Source organism: Acanthopagrus latus, chromosome 8 (genome assembly GCF_904848185.1).
Source record: "Acanthopagrus latus isolate v.2019 chromosome 8, fAcaLat1.1, whole genome shotgun sequence".
Taxonomy (NCBI): domain Eukaryota; kingdom Metazoa; phylum Chordata; class Actinopteri; order Spariformes; family Sparidae; genus Acanthopagrus; species Acanthopagrus latus.
The window spans coordinates 9,773,304-9,791,415 of NC_051046.1; the positions used below are offsets into that span (position 1 = coordinate 9,773,304).

The following is an 18,112-nucleotide window of genomic DNA, read 5'->3' on the forward strand; positions in this document are numbered from 1 at the left end:
CAGTCCTAACACTCAATCCACAGAGAAACGCACAGAGCTCGAAGAGTTATTCGGTTGGGTTGCGAGGTTGAGATGTCACAACTATGCAGTCTCCATCCTCAACCATAACCCCAGCACAGCTATATTGGCAAAAACGCCAGCAGAGCTTGTGAAGAAAAACAATGGGCGGTGCCTGCTCAGGCTTGCGAGAGCTGACCAATCAGCACAGACTGGGATCTTTGGGAGGGCGGGCTTAAAGAGACAGGGGCAAGTACAGCATGTTCAGACAGTGTGTGAATAGAGGTACTGCAGTAATGGACAAAAATTATTTATGAACCTAAATAAAGAGCATTATATGGGACAACATCCTCACCATGCTATGAAATCATGTTATAAAACTGATTCTGATTCAAAATGTATTAAGCATTGTAAATGGGAAGCAAACAACACTGTTTAAGTTGCTGAATTCATGTGGAATTGACCCAGACATTGCACTTGATTTAAGGTCGTAAAATCAGTTTCCTCAACATTTGATTTGATGTTTCTTGCCAACATGCACTCTGGGAGTGTTTCAACTTCTTCAGCTTTTTGTCAAACAACCAGATATTTTTTGACGCCGTTGTTAATCTTCTGTGCTGATGATTCAGCCAGGAGGAGCGCGTCAAGTGTGAGTCACAAAACATTTTCTATGGGAAAAAACGAACTGCACTTTTACTTTTAGGTGCTTCAAATAGCCACTCACAGTTCGTAAATCTTTAAAATTCTTGATTATTTTGTTACATTTTGGTGTCCAACCAAACCATACCAGTTAGCCAACGTGTACAATTCCAGCAGTGACACTCACAAAAAAGAAAAAGTTGCACAAGAAATGAAAGGTTCAAACATACTGCACAATTTTGCTGATCCTCCAATGTCCTCGATTCAGGGACAGGAGCCTTAGCGATAAATCAAATCAAGGTGATGTTTGCAGTGAATGAAGTGGGCAGTGAAGTATTGACTGCAAAGTCTGGCCAACTGTCACGGAGCAAACAGGGCCTGACAGCTGGGGGGTAATTACTACACCATTCGCAGAAGGATGCAGCCTTGGCAAAGACTCAAACACTTTTTTTTTTTTGCCCACACTAGAGTTCAAAAAGATTTAAGTTCAAACTTGTGAAATATCAGAGACAGGCAGTATGCTGATTTTTGCCAATTAAGCAACGACCAACCTTGGCATTGGTCAAGGAGAAGTGGCCTGCATTTAAATTCAATCATGTATCTGGGAGTGCGTCATCACTTTCCCAGTCAAGTAGAGTAATATCTGAATGGCACAAATCTGCAGTGTTCTGTATAAAAATACATAATTAATATATTCAGTCATCTATTATCTATTATTGAGCTACTTCCGACTTTAAGAAACTGTCTGGCTGAAGCTATGATACAGCTGATGCAAAAGGGGGATGCACTTCCCTCGTGGCTGAGATGGTGACTGTCAAACAGCGTCAATGTTGTTTGTTCTTTAATGATGTCCTTTAGTACAGATAAAAACATATTTCACTGTATGACTGAGAATTAAGCATATAGAGACCGGTGATGGAGGGATGAAAAGGTCCAGAGCTGATGTAGTAAATATAAGCAAACCCTCTATTAAAGAAAAATACATGTACTGACAGCAGTTTCACTAGATTTGTAGGAACAATAAAAAACAATCTCAGCTTGATTGTACCTCCTACAGACAACAGCACTCTTCAGCCATGACTGCCACCACAAAACATCATTACCAAGCCAGCAGCAACAGTCAGTCTGCTTCCACCAGAGGAGAGGGGTAATGGGATGTCCTGAAGGGCACTCCTGGGGGCTTTCCATAAAGCTGTGCTGCCACTCCTCAGTTAGCTACCCTCATTAATTATAGAGGACAGTTAATGCCTACTGTATAGGAGGCATTTCAGGAAAGCCCAAAGGAGCTGGGAGTGAGAGCGAAGTGGTCAATGAAGATCACTCGGGAGGAAACTCTGTCCCGCTGCTACTTGTGCTAAGAAAGTACAAGCAACAAAGCAACAGAGATGAACCAATTAACTAGGGACAGATCAACCTCAATATTAATATCAGTAATGTTTAGGGGAGATATTATGTCTATTGTTTGTTTTGCGAGCCAGACTACACGTTGATCATACTGCTAGACTAGCATCTGTTTTCCATACAATGTCATAATGGGCTGTGAAACCAGACAGATTTGCAAGCTCATGTTTCATTTGGCCTTGGTGGATGTGTCCAGTGCCTTTAGAACAGTAGCAGCGTTTTGTTGTGTGAAGTAGGCCAATGTAAGACAACTGACATTCATGAACATGAATCCACTTCACCCTGGGTGCACACCAAAACCTGTTTATGAACAAATTTGAGGTGAAATATACGTAATCTTAAAATTTGTTCTAATTTTTCTAAGGCAATGGTTGTGCTGTACTACTGTTCATTCTGTCTCTTTGGACAGAAGCTAATGTGCTAGTTAATGATGTGTTAAGTTGACAACATTATAACAACGGCAAAACAAATTAAAAAGCAGGCTGTGATTCACACAACTTATAGCTTTCGATATACAGTACTTTTTCTGAACACTGCAGAAAGGCATTTTTTGCCATTGCCAGTGTAATCATCTTACATCTATTCTTTTAACGTCAGAGAGGACACAATACTCTGAAAAGATACAAGCAATTAAAGAAGACCTCTTTACTATTTTGACAAGGCATATTTTGGATTAATAAAAAATGAATCCTAATGCATTAAACAAAAGCAAAAGGAGAAGCATTTACAAATTTGAACCAAAAAAGCACACGCAAAGCAAAGAAATACATGGCGGATACATACAACAATCACAAAAGCTACTTGTTTAAGCAACACAACACAAATGCAATCAGTAAAACTAACTGACACGCTGTTATTGGTAAAAAGCTTACAGTGGGTGTTGAGTCGACATGTCCAATAAAATCAGAATGTTAATTGTATATTCGTGTCACATTTCTTTTCTCGGATTTCTGAGAGGCACACATTTTGCTTTTTTTTTGTTTTTTTGCAGGTCTACTGTTGATTGGATGTTCGCTGTGCTGCACCTTATTCCCGTTGTTATGTTATAATTGGCGCCACCGGATCATCCTAAAAAGCAGCAACTGGAGCATCTGCTTTGAGCCGTGTTGTGAGAATCCTCTCAGAGAGGGCTACACACTATGCAACGCAACAAACTTCTAAGACTCCTTCGGCTTGAAACGGCAATAAAACTGTAGCAAAGTATGTGCAACACAATCAATCCGAGATATATCAGTGAATCTTCCCAGAGCGTTTGTACGCAGGGCACCGACAGATCAGATAATGATAGTCACAGAATGTGTTCATGATTCATTAGCTCTGCGCTGTGCCTGAGGCAGCATGTGGGCGGAGGTGGCTAGGTCCAACTCCTCTGTAGAATTTATTCTCTGTACCTGTGCTGAGGAATGACTTGTGCTATAAATAGCTAAGCTCATCACAAACAGGACCACAGCATCGTCAGCATCATCAGTGTCCCCCACGGCCCGCAGGATACCTAATTGATCTCTGTATTGATTGGACTGATGCACACTTAATTGGATTCCAATTAGGATAGCTCCTATGGTACAAGGAGGGATTGTTGGGAAAACTCTATTTGCCTCACAGTGATCACACCACCTTTGGCATATAACATATATATGATGAAACAATTCTCAAAATAAGCTTATAAGCTTAATATTTCATCTAGTAGTATATCGTGTAAACAGAAACAAGGTTTTTTGTAATGTCCTCTTACTATTTGCTATCATATGAAACTCTACCGAGGTGGCTCTGGCACTGTACAAGCAGCCAAAGGGGCCCGGGGCAAACAATCACTCTTCCCTTCCAAATGAGTTGGGAGACGGACGTGCTGGGTAGCTGTGCAAATAGCCCTTTATTCCCTTCAGCGGCACCTGTCCCCCACCCCGGGGACAGTGGGGAGCTCCATGAACACCATTTATTGAGAGGAAAGCACCACTGTTGAAACAATCCCCTCCAGACTGCCATTCTGCTGCCATATGGCACACCTCTGTCTGTGTGCTCAGCCAAAACAAAGACACGGAGCTGCGACCAAAGGCTTAAATTATTTCCTCAGCTCCACTCTTTGTTCAGATTCTGCAGTTTTGCAGTGCTACCACAGCAACACACAACACACAAAAAAAACAATAAGGAGACAATTTTGCTTAAAGGGCCATAAATGCAGCCATGTTTTCACCTAAAGGGCGTTCTTTTTAAACGCATCATTTTAGTGTTTTGTTCCTCATTTGTTTTCAGTTCTGTTCAGACACTAGAAGGCACAATAGAGTATGTGCAGGCCACAAAAATGAACACTCTCAGGATGCTGGTGTTATTTTTGGTCACATTAGCAACATGGCTCTAGGGACAGCAACGTTGTTCTGATGATCTGTCCATCACTTCGGTCTGGACTGAAATATCTCAGCAACCTTTTGATTAAATTTTGTGACTTTTTGTATTGACATTCATGGTCCCCCACGATATAATTCCCCTTCCATCGACGTACAAACTCAAATACCCCACAATATCCAAACACTAATCTGAGTTGTAGTTGTTGTAGTTGCTGATGATGCTACAAGTTGAAGCCCAGTTAGGAAGCGAAGGCTGGTGTCTACGTCATGGTTTCCAAGAATTCTCAGACACAAACAATTAAGTTTCTGAATATCGTCCCCCTGGTCAGTTTTCAGTGATTTAAAAGGTATGTTTAAGTATATTAAAGGCCAAAACTCAATAAAATGGCTTAGTTTTAAGAAACACCCATGTAAGTGTGGACTAGCCTGACTGTAGACTCTTCCAACTTTAACCACAAGATTTACCTTACCGATTCTGCCATGTTGCCAATACAAGTTTTCAATTTTCATAATCTTTCATAACTCCAACTTTCCCTTATTGTTAGGTTGTTGAGGTTTACCCTGACAATGGACTCTTATAATAAATAACAGGGCTTCTGAGGACCACTATTCCAAATCAGATTCTGGGAGAGGTGATTCTTATGGACAGTGCTGCAAACAGACTGTGGTCACTGAGAGCTGTCAGTGTGATATTTGGTAAGAAACAGAGAATGTACAAGACAGGACACAATAGCAGCAGCACATCTATGGTTTTACATAACAGGAGAGCAGGAAAGAGCATTTGATGGCTCAGAAGATATCAGATGCTCTTTTTAGTCAGTCATGACACAAACATCTCCAGAGAGACATTCACTGTGACACTCACGTGCACGGCTGTTAAACCTTAAAACCCAAGTCACTACTTTGGCCTGAAAACCCATTTTCCTCGAGACAGCAATGCAGGCGTTCAGCGCTATAACACTTCTGATGTGATTTTCTCGTGCTAGAAGTGGGAATAGTCTCCTCTTACATTTACAAACATTACAGAGCGCAGAAAGTTTTCACAACCAAATGAAAAGATGCCTGTGATTGAGTCTGCAAGGTACTCACTCTCTACTGTGGTCAGCGAGGCATTCAGAGAGGAGCGGAGAGGAAATACCCAAATAACAAGTCTCTATCTCGGCTCGTTGTCTAACATATACAGACACAACCTAATGAACCAGGAATAATGACAATGATTTTCCTTAACTGATTTCCAGCAGCTGTTGGGGCCGAGGGAGGACGACACCTGGGAAATACAATGTGACAGGCAGTGGTTGTTGTGGTCACTGAGACCGGCTTGGCTGGTTTCCAGGTTGTCCAGCTAATCAGAGACTGAGAAGATGACTCATTAAGACATTCAACAAGATTAATTCAGACAAATAAAATGATAAGAGGGCTAAATGACTTATGATTTCTCTTTCCAATGCTGTCAACTGTGAGCAAGACCAAGCCTGGTGTAAAATAGAGCTGCAACATCAGTCGATAAAGAGAAAAATTTGTTCCCAATTATTTTGATAATCGATTAATAATTAACGCAAAACTGCTGCTGAATTTAGCTTCTTAAATCTAAGGATTTCCTGCTTTTCTTTGTGAATTTTGATAGTAAATGGGGAGTCTGGGTTTTGGGCTGTTGGTGGGACAACTGGCGTGATCAAAAAACGTCATGAGGAGATGTGAAATAAAGTGACAACTAGTCACAAATTAATTTAGCAATCAACAGTCATTTGCCAACATTTGACAGGCAAAAACCTGCAAATAATTGGCATGTTTGTTTGAAAAATACCTGAGACGATCAATTGATAATAAGAAAATAATCTCACTGACTAATCACTTCAGCTCTAGTAACAATGTTTTTTTCTGGTCATAGCTGCAGGCGGTGTATGAGCCGGACTCAGGAGAAATAAAGAAGCACCAGCAGCATGTTTGCCAACTGGAAGTCATATTACAAGTCATCTTTTTTCTATTTGACTTCAGCACCAAGACAGCCAAACAACTGCAACAGTGATATTAACAGGACCGTCACAGAAAGAATACAAATCACTAAAAACAAGTCCACATTTTTTAAGTTTGGCAAAGATTCACAAAGACTCAAATAACATGCTGGTTTAGAAATACTGGAACAACAATCTAATGGTGTAAAATCCAGAAACCAAAGATCTTATGAGTTAACTATTCGGCAATGGAATACATGCAGGACTGCGAGTTTAAACAGCAGAAAAATGTCAAATAAAAGACGTCAGCTAATGCAGCTGAGGGAGACGTTCGGCTGCAGCAGAGGCAGAAATTTGTGGTACATCAGCTGAATTATATATATATAAAAAAGAAAAAACACTGTTGCAGACATATATGTCAAAAAGGAGCTAGCGAAACGTGAAAGATCCCTCAAGACAACAGAAATCTTACAAAAGATCTACATTAAACTTTGTAGGAGAAGCTCTACCCTCATTTATTACAAGCAAAAAGAAATACTACAAACCGGATTTTAATGACAAACACTACGCTACTGTTTTTAATCAAAACACACTTGCTGAATTGACCCACAAGCTGCAGGACAGCTGGCTTTGTGTCTGAGGCTCATGCGTTTCCAGTGGCCAGCCTCTTTGTCTCCGGTGTGTGTTCATCTATCTCCTCTCCAGAGACACTCATCTCATCTGACTGCTGCGCTGACACACACACAAAGGACAAGGAGACTGATTGCATGCACCGATGACCGTTAGTGTAATCTGCAGGCCCAGACACACGTGGAACAATGGAAGCCACCCAAGAATTTATTTGAGCATAAGATGGGGATAAAACATTGACCGATGGACGATATGCAAATATATATATACACACACATGTATGCACACAAGACACACACGATGCAATCATACACGCACAAACACAAATAATGACTCTCATAAAGCAGCTCAGCCTCATCTATCTACACAGTTGGAAAGCGCAACTCCTTCTCTGGAGGAAAATTATCCAGTGTGGGTGGCATATTAGACTTAGATGAATTAAACATTCAAAGGGTGATTTTCAAATCTAAATACCAAAAAAAAAACCATCCAGCACCGTCTCAACGTCTCGCTGCACCAATGCACACGCCTCCCGTCGAGCTCCTCCGCTCTCTGCCTCCCTCCATTTTTATAAGCGGATTTGTTGAACTGTGTGCCATACACACCTGAGAGACGGCATGTTTTGTCAGTCGTTTGAACAGAGAGATAAAAGACAGAAAAACAGAGAGCAGGGGTTGAGACCCACAGAGGATGCGCCAACCTTGTACTCTCTCAGCGCAGCTCGAGTAGCCCTCTTCACAGCCTCTTAGCCACATCTGTATGAAGATGACAGGAGCTCTCTTGGAACTAGACACTCGTTTGTGAGAGTCCTGACACCTTTCCTTCATGACCATTTTACTATGATGCTCAAGTTCAGCCACCATTCTCCTAATAATGAGAGCCAACAAGAAAATTACTTCATCTTTATATAATATAAAGTAGAACATACTAAAAAGAGATAATTACCCCAATACAATACTGTAAGAATAAATTATTGTCAAACGTATTTATTATTGTTCTTATTGTAAAGCTTGCACTGGTATCAGAACAATCCTAATTTGGCACTAAAGGGCTCAATGTGTGCCAGTAAAACATTTGCCACATTAGATAGCAGCGAGTTTTCTCAGTGCTTAAATCCAAGTCTGATATCATAATTCCAGTTCAGAGTGGGGTTGCGAAATTTAAAGAACGTTCAAGGTGGGAGCTTTCCATTTGAATAAACAGGAATGAAATGGAAATATAAGGGTTGTTTGCTCTGGCTGTTTTTACCATGTCATAGGCACACAGAAATAAACCTTTTACCAAATCATAAGCAGAACTGTAAAGACTTTTAATAGAAATGGAATAAATAAACAATTCGGCTGAGTCCCAGTTCACCCCTTCCAAAAAAAAGACATCTCTCCAAGAAAATGATTCCAAGCTCAAGTGTCTATATTGTCTCCATGGATTTCCTCAATGTCACACTCGGACCAATACAGACCCATTGTGAACCGTAGTTCAGGATTTATTGGCTCACTTAAACGCTAGGCACTGATGCGACAATCTGATGCACCCGATCATATCGCCAATATTGACTCAAGTAAACAGACTGCCTTGATGTGAACGCACTGCATCACATTATGTTTGGTTTTTTTTCCCCCGCCACACCTGGCAAACAACTACATTGCATCATATCTCAGGACATCATCCAAGATGCCATAAGCTTGTTCATCATCATATTCCATTGAAAACACTGAACATATGTGCACCATTTAGTCCGCTGCCGAACTTCTCAACCCTGTCTGCGTGCTTTATACTGATGTTTCATTTATTCATGACTCACTTTCTGGTTAAGTTAACTGCTTTTTAAAGACAGGAAAGATGTACAAAGTGGTTACTGAGGCTATTCAGATACAGCGCAGAGCACTGTTTATATAAGGAGAAAATAAGCTGTTACCAGATTCTGTCTGCTGAACACAGAGCCCGAAGGACCTGACAGCTCTTCGTTTGAAGATCTTTTTTCCCCTTTTACTGAACATATTGTGTGTGACATTATCCAGTCAACACAAAGTCATCATCCAGTCAAATCAAGACACCGTAAGTAATACCTCAATCTTCTGAAGGTACAGTGAATCCCAGAGGGACAGGACCCATGAATCGAGCCCGCCTTATGAAATCAAGTCAACCACAAATCCAGTTTATGTGAGCACTGAAAGCAAGAGGCTACAGCTGACCTTGGACTAAGCCTGGGGTTTCCTTCCCTGGAGCAACAAATACTGTACACAGTATTTAGAACATACCCTGTCAGAATAAAAATCAATACCGATCCAGAGGGGTGTATCTATTGTATGTGTGAATGCGTTCTTGTTTATTTGATTAGCACCAGCGTAGCAGGAGGTGTAGGATATATAATGGCACAGTTGGAAGTCTACAAGAAACTGGTTGGATATCCCAATATACAAACAATAACTGTAAAGCATCTGTTTCTTGAGCAGCAAGGACCATGATGAAAACATTACAGAGGCTAGACCCCCCACAGAGCACTCCGAGTAGGAAAATCTGCTGAGGAGACAGATAAGAGCAGGAAAAGAAGAAGGGGAGGTACAGCAATCATTAGCTCAAAAACCCTGCCGAGAGGCTGTGTGCAGCAGAACCACAAGCCTGGTGACATAAACAGAGAAAGAGGTGACCCGTGGAGTAGATGAGCGCGGGATGGACGAGAGGAATAGCAGGAGAACAAAGGGGAGAAGGATGTGTCATAAATAAAAACAGCTCAAACTCATTCTTGAGAAAATGCCCCCATGTGGGACGTCAAAATTAATTGACGCAATGACGACCAAACTAAAGAGAGCTGGAGAGGAAATTACTCTCTACACCTCGCTGGTCGTTCTCTGACTTTCACCACTCCGTTGGCCAACAGAAGAGTGTCGCGGCTGTCAGACCACGTCTGTTTTCAGCCCAGCACCTGGCCTGAGCTGCTGATGACACACAAATTAATATTAATCTCCATCACAAAGCAACTTTTGTATTGGGGAAGCATGACCGCCAATTATTCACAAGCAACAAACCATGCTGGGCTGACGAGAGACGAAACACACGCATTGCTTTGTATTTATGAACTCGGAAAACATGTCCAACAACAAGAAGCCTAACCTCACCTTAACCCTGCACACAGATATACTCCAGATCATTTAATTCTCCGCCTGCCGTGGTGCAACCTGAGTCAACGGAAAAGTGCAGATCCGCTGTTTTTCACTGTGAGCGGAGCAGCACGAGCATATGCCTGTGTTTCCTCATTAGTCTGCAGAGGCACAGGGCCTTGAAGTACAGAGCGAGACAAAGGATGGATTCTCTCATACAGCAGAGAGCCCAGAGGCCCAAAGACAAACAGGACCAGAGCAACAAGCAGTACTGACAGAGGAGAGGACAAAAAGGAAAGTGTGACTGTGGATAGATCATGATGGTTGATGCATGAGGAGTTTACATACTTACATACCAGCATTGTCTTATTGTTGGTATGAAAATCTTTCTCACTGCTACTTTATTTTACCATTATATTTGCCTTTGATGATGTTGTTTCAATGAATGTGTTTGTATTTAGAATGGAGGCTCTGAACACGATCACATGTATATCAATCGGCAGCTCATCCTGGCACTATTCACCCACTATTTCGCTTGTATTTGTTTTTTGTCGATGTTGTTTCGACAATACGTATCAGCTTTTTGTTAGTCACTGGCAGGATCCTGGCAGCTGTTTAAAGGGGTTACACCCACAAATGTCTCAGTAATGCTGAGGAAAGCCTCAGGCTAAGAGTTTCCTACTGCTGCTGCGCACCATTAAAAGTGTTACAAACTATGATTGCTGATGACTTCATTTGTTCTGATTTTGGTTATACTCCAAAGACTTTCGAGTTTTGTTGACATCACATCTTAAAAAAACTGTAAATAATCAGAATCAATTTCTATTTCAAAGTGATAAAAACCCTCCTGAACAGCGTATTCTGTGCTGTGTAAAACTCTAAAAATTAGGTTACAAAGACAACATCAGCAATAACAACGTTCCTCTCTTTCATGTAAATGTGTATTTGTTACAACACTGTACAATAAATAAGGCAGAAAATGTATTACAGTAACATCAGTTATCAGTTAATATAAAATGATATATTTGTGCCCTCTATTCACAGCTGCAAAACTGTAATCGGGCACGTTGTGCTGTGCATGAGAGCAGTTACTCAACATTACACGCCTCATTATCAAACACTACTCCATATCCAACAATAACCAAGGCTGATGTGTTGTCCTCCTTCAGTTTATGCTGAGCCTGATATAACCGGGCAATTAAAATTCTGTTTGATACCGAACTGTGCTCACAAACTTTTGAGGTCAGCATCTGAAGACGGCTCTTAACTGAAAAACTCTCTGGCTCGAGGTGGTGCATCACTCCTGCGTGTCATAACTGCAGGTTACAAACGCCCTTCATTTTCTGATTAAAGCTTAGCTCCACACTCTTTTTAAATTAGTTAAGCTATCGGAGGCTCTCCCCTCTCTGCAATCCTCAGCAAGAGCTTCGGCGCGCCGCGTTAACTCATTTATGAGGCCACTGAAGTATATAAATATCAACCAACAAGCTGTGCGATCTGTTTGCATTACTATGGCTGTAGGCTGTCTCCTTTTAAAGTGAACCTTGGCCTGACGGGGGAAATGGGATCATCAACAGTGTTCCGCTCTCGTCCACTTCTCTCATTAGCAGGCCACTCACCAGAGGAATATATTACTCTGGTAGGAGGTTTAATATTCATGCTTCCAGGTGGAGCATAACCCCAGACCCCCTTCTCTGTTTCTCTTTTGTCACACAAAACATCCCAGGCAGCACAATGGAGGTCTCAGCAGACTGCTACCGACACACTGACAGACTGCCTGCCTGCTCTCCATCCATCCACACAAACACACACACACACTAACGCACAAAGAGACGCTGGGGAGTATTATAAGAGGGCCATTTGATGAAACCCAAACAAGCTCTACACCCACATTTGTTGGCCTCGGCGTCCAGCTACGACGAGAGCTGATGACATTTCCGCGAGAAAAGTGTAAACGTGCGAGAGCCCATGTTTGCGATGAGTGCCTAACAAAAGAGTCATTTGCCATCTCGTCTTCAGCTAGGCTCATTCTTGAATCCAAGGTCAGGCAAAGTTTATTTTCTCTGTAAAAACCCGTCGGCAAATCAGAGCTGTGACTGAGAGAGCCATGAAACACAAGGGTGAACACTAAGGACCACATCCAAAGGCAGCGACAGAGCTGCCGCTGCCCTGTGCAACCTTGACACGATGCATCAGCCCTTTCATTATCAACAAGACGTGACTGATAGAGCGTATCTGGCAAGGGGCTGCTCCCACATTTCAAATCCCCGTGAAAGAGATCGAGGAGGGCTGCTAGCCGGGTCTGTCCTGCACCGCTCTGCTGTGTAGATAGATGCCACAGTGATGTAATCCTTGATCACAACCAGCCATGCGCCACAGGTTCAGCCAATCGTGATGCCGGCGCGCAGTGATGCTGGTAAACATAAGTGACGTTCTCCTGAGGTTACTCTTCATGAAACATTCAGACCTAGCACACATTTTAATCATTCATATGAAGAACAGCAACAGTGTGTGAGCCGCTGCTGGGAGCTCAGAGCGCACACACCTGCACACGAAGGACACCGTGGAGATGTCCGTGTCACTGAAGGTCCTGACGGTGTAAAGTCAGCAAAGATCTGCAGTCACCAGGGATCTCTCAAGTGTCACACTGGACACTGCAGATAAACCTGCGATATCTATATATGAGCCAGCTACATTCATCACGAATGTTTCTATTTTTCATATGAATGTACAAAAAATGGCAAAATACGAGCACTGAATGTAAAGACAGGACTATCAACTGCACTGAGAGAGACACAAAATGTTCAAAAACTGCAAAAACTGTTCAAAAGACAAAAAATCTACCACTGAACGTCTGCTCATTCTTTGATCGTGTAGATCCTGGAACTTTTGTAAGTAACGATTTTACTGAACAAAACCAAAAAAGTGCTTATAATCGTCAAAGTAGGCTATCCAAAGAAAAGTATGATTTTGTTACAGGCCTAATTCATAGCAGACATTTTGACTTTGTCACAACCAAGCTCAGATGGTCAAAACAAGAAGGCACACACGACCACATCATAGTAGAAATTCAAATAATATTTTACTAAACCAAATTGAACCAAATGAGACCGTATGTAAAGCAGATCTAAATGTAACCACAAACAGAACCAAACTAAAACGTTGCTGGCTGGTAGACACAGATGACGAAATGAAGAGCTGGAGCATTAAACTAAACCAAATCAGTAGGATATCTCTGCGACTCTGCCTCTAAACAGAAACAGGTAAAACACACCAAAAAACAGCCACAATCTGTAGTAGGAAAGGTGTTACTAACACTAATGATGGCTTTGTTCTATTCAAGCACCCATTACGCGATGAAAGTGTGAAAGAGAACCAGCATGCACAATCCCAGGAACCTGAAACTAAAGCGGCAAAATGGAATTTAGCCATCATTCGTTTCATGATTCAGATCTGTGCTTTTCATACTGTGACATGTCAAAATGTCTCAAGTAAAAAAGACCACCTAGTACCAGAACTTGTTTATTGTATCTGCATGAGCACGAGGGCTGCACAGTATGGTAAAATATATATTTTTACAGACATAATTGCATTATCATCAGTTTTGCATCACTGCTTTAAGTTTCACTGCAAAAACGTTTAAAATCATGAGGATGTGACATTCATTGGTGTCTGTAACAGACAACAAACGTGTTTTCTTACAGGATTTGTAGGCCATGGCATCTCTGTAGCACTACAGAACTTCATTACAGTGCCTGGCCATACTCCAATTTCAATAATGGATTGATTAATTGTGCAGCCCTGACTAGTGCTGAAAAATTTTAAAATGGCACCAGTTCTCGAACACATCTTAGATGTTGGTGCGAGCTTTAATGGCGTCACAGGAGGTAAAACACTGAATGTGTGTCAGGGGAACAGTGGGACAGTCCCAGGATCATCTTGGTCGGTGTCCTCCAATAGCATTCAGGGAATTAATTACCATCCTGGAGGCGCTAACGACCAAGCCTTTGTCAGGGCTTTTTGGAAGGGCAATCCTGACCAGTGAGTGATCTCATATTTTGTTGGAGTAACTGTGGAGTCACCGCAGCAACAGCTGAGAGCCTGGCACCATGCTTCAGTGTAAAGCACTCCTCAATGAGCACAAAACACACACAGCTCCCCTCCCCCGGCGGTCCCCTCCACCCACCAAGATGTCAGCAGACCTCGGGGGAACTTGTACAGCATTGGTTGTAGTTAGAGCAGCAGTGACTCTTTCTTTTTTCTACCTTAATACATCCAGAATCTGAGTCAGGATTATTGCCAAGTTCGTTTTTTTCACAAGCGATAAATGTGCCTTGGTGTTTTCTGGTGCATAACAACAAACATAACAAGTAGAAAAAAAAGGTAGAGAGCAAGATCTCAAAGTCTAAAAATGTCAATGTGGCTGTTATTTAAATGAAGGAGCTTTACAGTTTTAGGCAAGACAAGTATTCGAAGAGGAATCTGCCAAAAGCGCCATTTGAAATTCAAGAGGTTTTTTTTTTGTTTTTTTTACTGTGGGGTACAAAAGTGACACTGCCCTGAGAGCTGGTGGCTGGGGTTTCCATTAAACAAAACAGTTATTAGAAAGCCAGGGGTAATCACAGATTTCACTGGGTGTAGAGTAAGCTATAATTAACTATTTGTGTGGAGTAGAGTGGGCCAAAGCTCTGCGCTGACAGTCATTCAATAAATCCTTTATTAATTAGAAGCACAACAAAGAAATGCTGGAGGTTTTCAAGAGTGCGTAACACATTTTCTACCAGCAAAGGAGAAATTTGGTATGATATATGTTTTCTGCATTGTCTTTCGTTTTTTGCATTATAAGCATTCAAAGAAATAATAATCAGCAAAAATATGGGAAAATGCAAATCCTCAGGAACAGCAGGATTCGGGAGGAGGGGAGCTCAAAAGACACCCCACTTCGTCTTTGTAAAAGAAAAGCACGCCAATCCTTTTAGGCATAAACAATAGTTTTCCTTCTCACTCCTCACCCCACACACAATTCACAGTACATAACTGTGTAACAGTGTCATCAGTGGGGCTCCTTCATACGCACAAGCTGGGAGAACTTTTAAAGCTAACCAGAGAGAAAACAGCCTGCATTTACCCATCAATAATGCATCCGGCGGAACTTAAATTAGAATAATGCTCGACTTGTGCTTCAAGAGCACAAGCAGATGAGAGTGCATGTTGTGATGCAGCGGGTGAATCCACTTAGTCTCGTCTTTGATTAACTGTGGTGTTTTCTGTCATCCAAACAGGTTAATGACAAATTAGAGTCCCAGTCAGTCTCTCTGCTGCAACACTGCACTAAAATCAAGAGAGCAAAAGAGGCCTGAGGGCAACCGAGGATTTCAGGCACTTCCATCAACCTGCGACTGGATGTGAGCTAAATCTACAGGACTGTGTAATTACGGGTGCTCACATTTTCCTCCATAATTCATTAAGGCAAAACTTAAGTCCTTGCATTGCAGCTGCCACTTCTTTTAAAAAGGGATGGACATGTTTGCTTCTGAAAAGACCTCAACGCTCAGGCCTGGTTGAGTTTTCCTTATTTCTGCCGAAGCCAGTTTTATTAAAGCAGAAACACCACGGTGACGTCCACGTCACATCTGAAGAAGTGAGCACCTTGTTCGATGTCAGACGAGAGGATGGAGGCCGACGTCTGTCACGGGCAAATCTGAGTTTGGAGCCATTAAACAGTTTAGGGAAGGGATCAGAGTGTAATGGAAACAGGTCTAGTGGGAATAAAAGCTCAGCATAAGAAGGTGAAAAAGAGAAAGAGAGACAGAAAACACAGGGAGGCAGAGAGAGCTCATGAGAGACTGAGAATATATGACCTAGTTATGCCTCTTACTTTGCATTCCCTGGTCTAGGTGTCCTGGTATCCAGGGTGATTTGGGTTTTTTGGCAGGCCTGGAAGCCAGGAAGGAAGGAAGGAAGGGCAAAGTTTGAACTGAACGAGGAACACGCTCCAGCGGTGTGGCTGGTCAGGTGAATTAGCCTGCTCCCTCTCTCTCTCTCTCTCCCTCCCCCAGGTGCCAGGTTAGACAGAGAGAGAGTCAGGACGCCAGACAGCCGCAGCAGAGCCGGAGCATTCTCCTCTTTCACTCCGCTCCCCTCCTTCCAGCCCTGCTGACGTCAGCCACCCAGACCACACGACTCTGCTGCAAACAGCACACCTGCTGGCTTCACAGTCCATCTGGCCCAGCTCCATCTCTGGCTCAGCTCTCCGAGCGGAGACGCAGGTCTGTTTACAACCTGGGCACACAATCACGATCCTACAGTAATTGCGGTATCTATTTCACGCTTTGCTCGTGGGAGAAAAAAAGGACAAGTGGTGGCTGTACATCCTGCTGATGATAACACGTCAAAAGGGACGAGAATCACACATGTCTTATTAATGTTTCACATCGCAGGTTAACATTGTGGAGCGGCTTTAATGCATCTACATGTTGCTGCTAGTCAGGGGAGTCCCATAGGATTTCCTTGTGCACCTTTTTTTACTACAAACACAAAGAAAGGGAACAATTTTTGTCCTGCTATTGAAGTGACAGGCCCTCTAAAACACTTCTTTTCCTGAAATCAAAGCAGAGCAATCATCAAAGCATCGCCTGTAGAAGAGAAGACATTTTACTATCAGGGCCTGGTTCTGTTTTTCCATCTCTCGACAAGCAGATGAGCTTCAGCCAGCTAAATATCGATAGTTTGTTTTCATGATTGTGGAAGAACACGCACATCATTCCTGCATAGACATGGCACGGCCCATGCTTCCACCTATGCATGTGAGCCACACTGCATGTTCTCCAGGGTGGCAATGGGATACCCCATGTGCATTATTGATGTCACAGGTTCAAGGGGAAACTGCATGAGCAACAACCAGCCCAAAATGAGGAACCAACGCGCTGCTGATGAACCGACACGTAAGAAAAAAAATAATCCTGCCTTCCAGCCACACATCTCAAGAGTGCAATGTGCTCCTGACACCCCCATCCAGCCTTGTCATGTCTGTCCTCCAGAGCCCCCTGACGTCTCACAGCCGGGCTTGCCACCAAATTCCACAATTCATGTTTTTTTTGTTGTTGTTGTTTTTTTCTGGCTGCTGTGGGGCATGTGCGGAGGGAAACACATCCTCCCAGAATACGCCTTTTCTATTATTTAAAATGACAAAAATAACTCTGCATAATGCTCATCCAGGGTGTCCTCTTAGGTTAGACAACCAGCAGGCGGGACATGCAGGCAGGCAGGCAGGCAGGCACTTGCTGTCCCCCCCTTCTCTGTCTCTCTCTCTCTCTCTCTCTCTCTCTCTCTCTGCTCTCACACACTCTCGCCTCTTCTGTCTGCCAGGTCAGACGCAATCGCCAAACACCCAGAACCCCCGGTGGTCGACAGGTGACTAACCTGAATGGTGCACGTATATTCCGTATCGTCCAGCAGTCTGACGGTGCAGCTGTATTCCCGCTCAAGATTCCTGATGCTGCCGCTCATGAATCGGCTCAACATCTTCTCGGAGAGTCGCTGCTGCTCTGCGTCTGTAGGACCAGAACAATAAAACTCAACACCACAGCGCTGCGAGTGAATGTCACATTGACCACAATCCCACACGGTCCCCTACACGACCAGCAGCAGCCACGGATTCACCCGCCGAGGCGTGCACCATTGTTGTCCCGTTAAGTTTGTCTCTTTTTCTTTCTTCTTTTTTTTTTCGTGAGCTCGGAGGGCCCGTGAGAAGAGCAGAATCCGAGGGATGCCCGCATCCAGATCCAGAGGCAGCTCAGCCCTGTTGTGTGTCTGTGGCGGAGCCGAGGATTATCTCTCACCATTCACCGCCGCCACTTGAGCGGAGCGGGCGGGACCCAGAGAAAACTGACGTCAAATTGAGCCAACGGGAGCGTGTGGCGATTTCTCTGCACTTTATCACCCAATATTGTTTTTTTTTTTCTCTCCTTCTTCTTCTTACACCGCAATTATTTATCCTGACTTACAGCCGTCAAGGTACAAAAAAATAACTAAAAAAATAAATAGATAAAAA

The 18,112-nt window shown here is 42.9% G+C and overlaps 1 protein-coding gene across 2 annotated transcripts in view; it reads right to left on the bottom strand.

Moving 5' to 3' along the window:
* The window catches only part of LOC119024412 (FERM domain-containing protein 5), a 61,642-nt gene extending 43,607 nt beyond the window's left edge, over positions 1-18,035 (bottom strand). The window contains exons 1-2 of one of the 2 annotated variants that reach the window (XM_037107204.1): positions 17,701-18,035; positions 17,482-17,612 (exon numbers count right to left, since the gene is read on the bottom strand). In XM_037107204.1, coding sequence (XP_036963099.1) covers positions 17,482-17,612; positions 17,701-17,740 — 171 coding nt within the window. In that variant the 5' untranslated portion in view covers positions 17,741-18,035. The remainder of the gene's footprint in view (positions 1-17,481; positions 17,613-17,700) is intronic. The other variant, XM_037107205.1, reaches the window with a different exon arrangement.
* Positions 18,036-18,112: the final 77 nt, after the last annotated feature.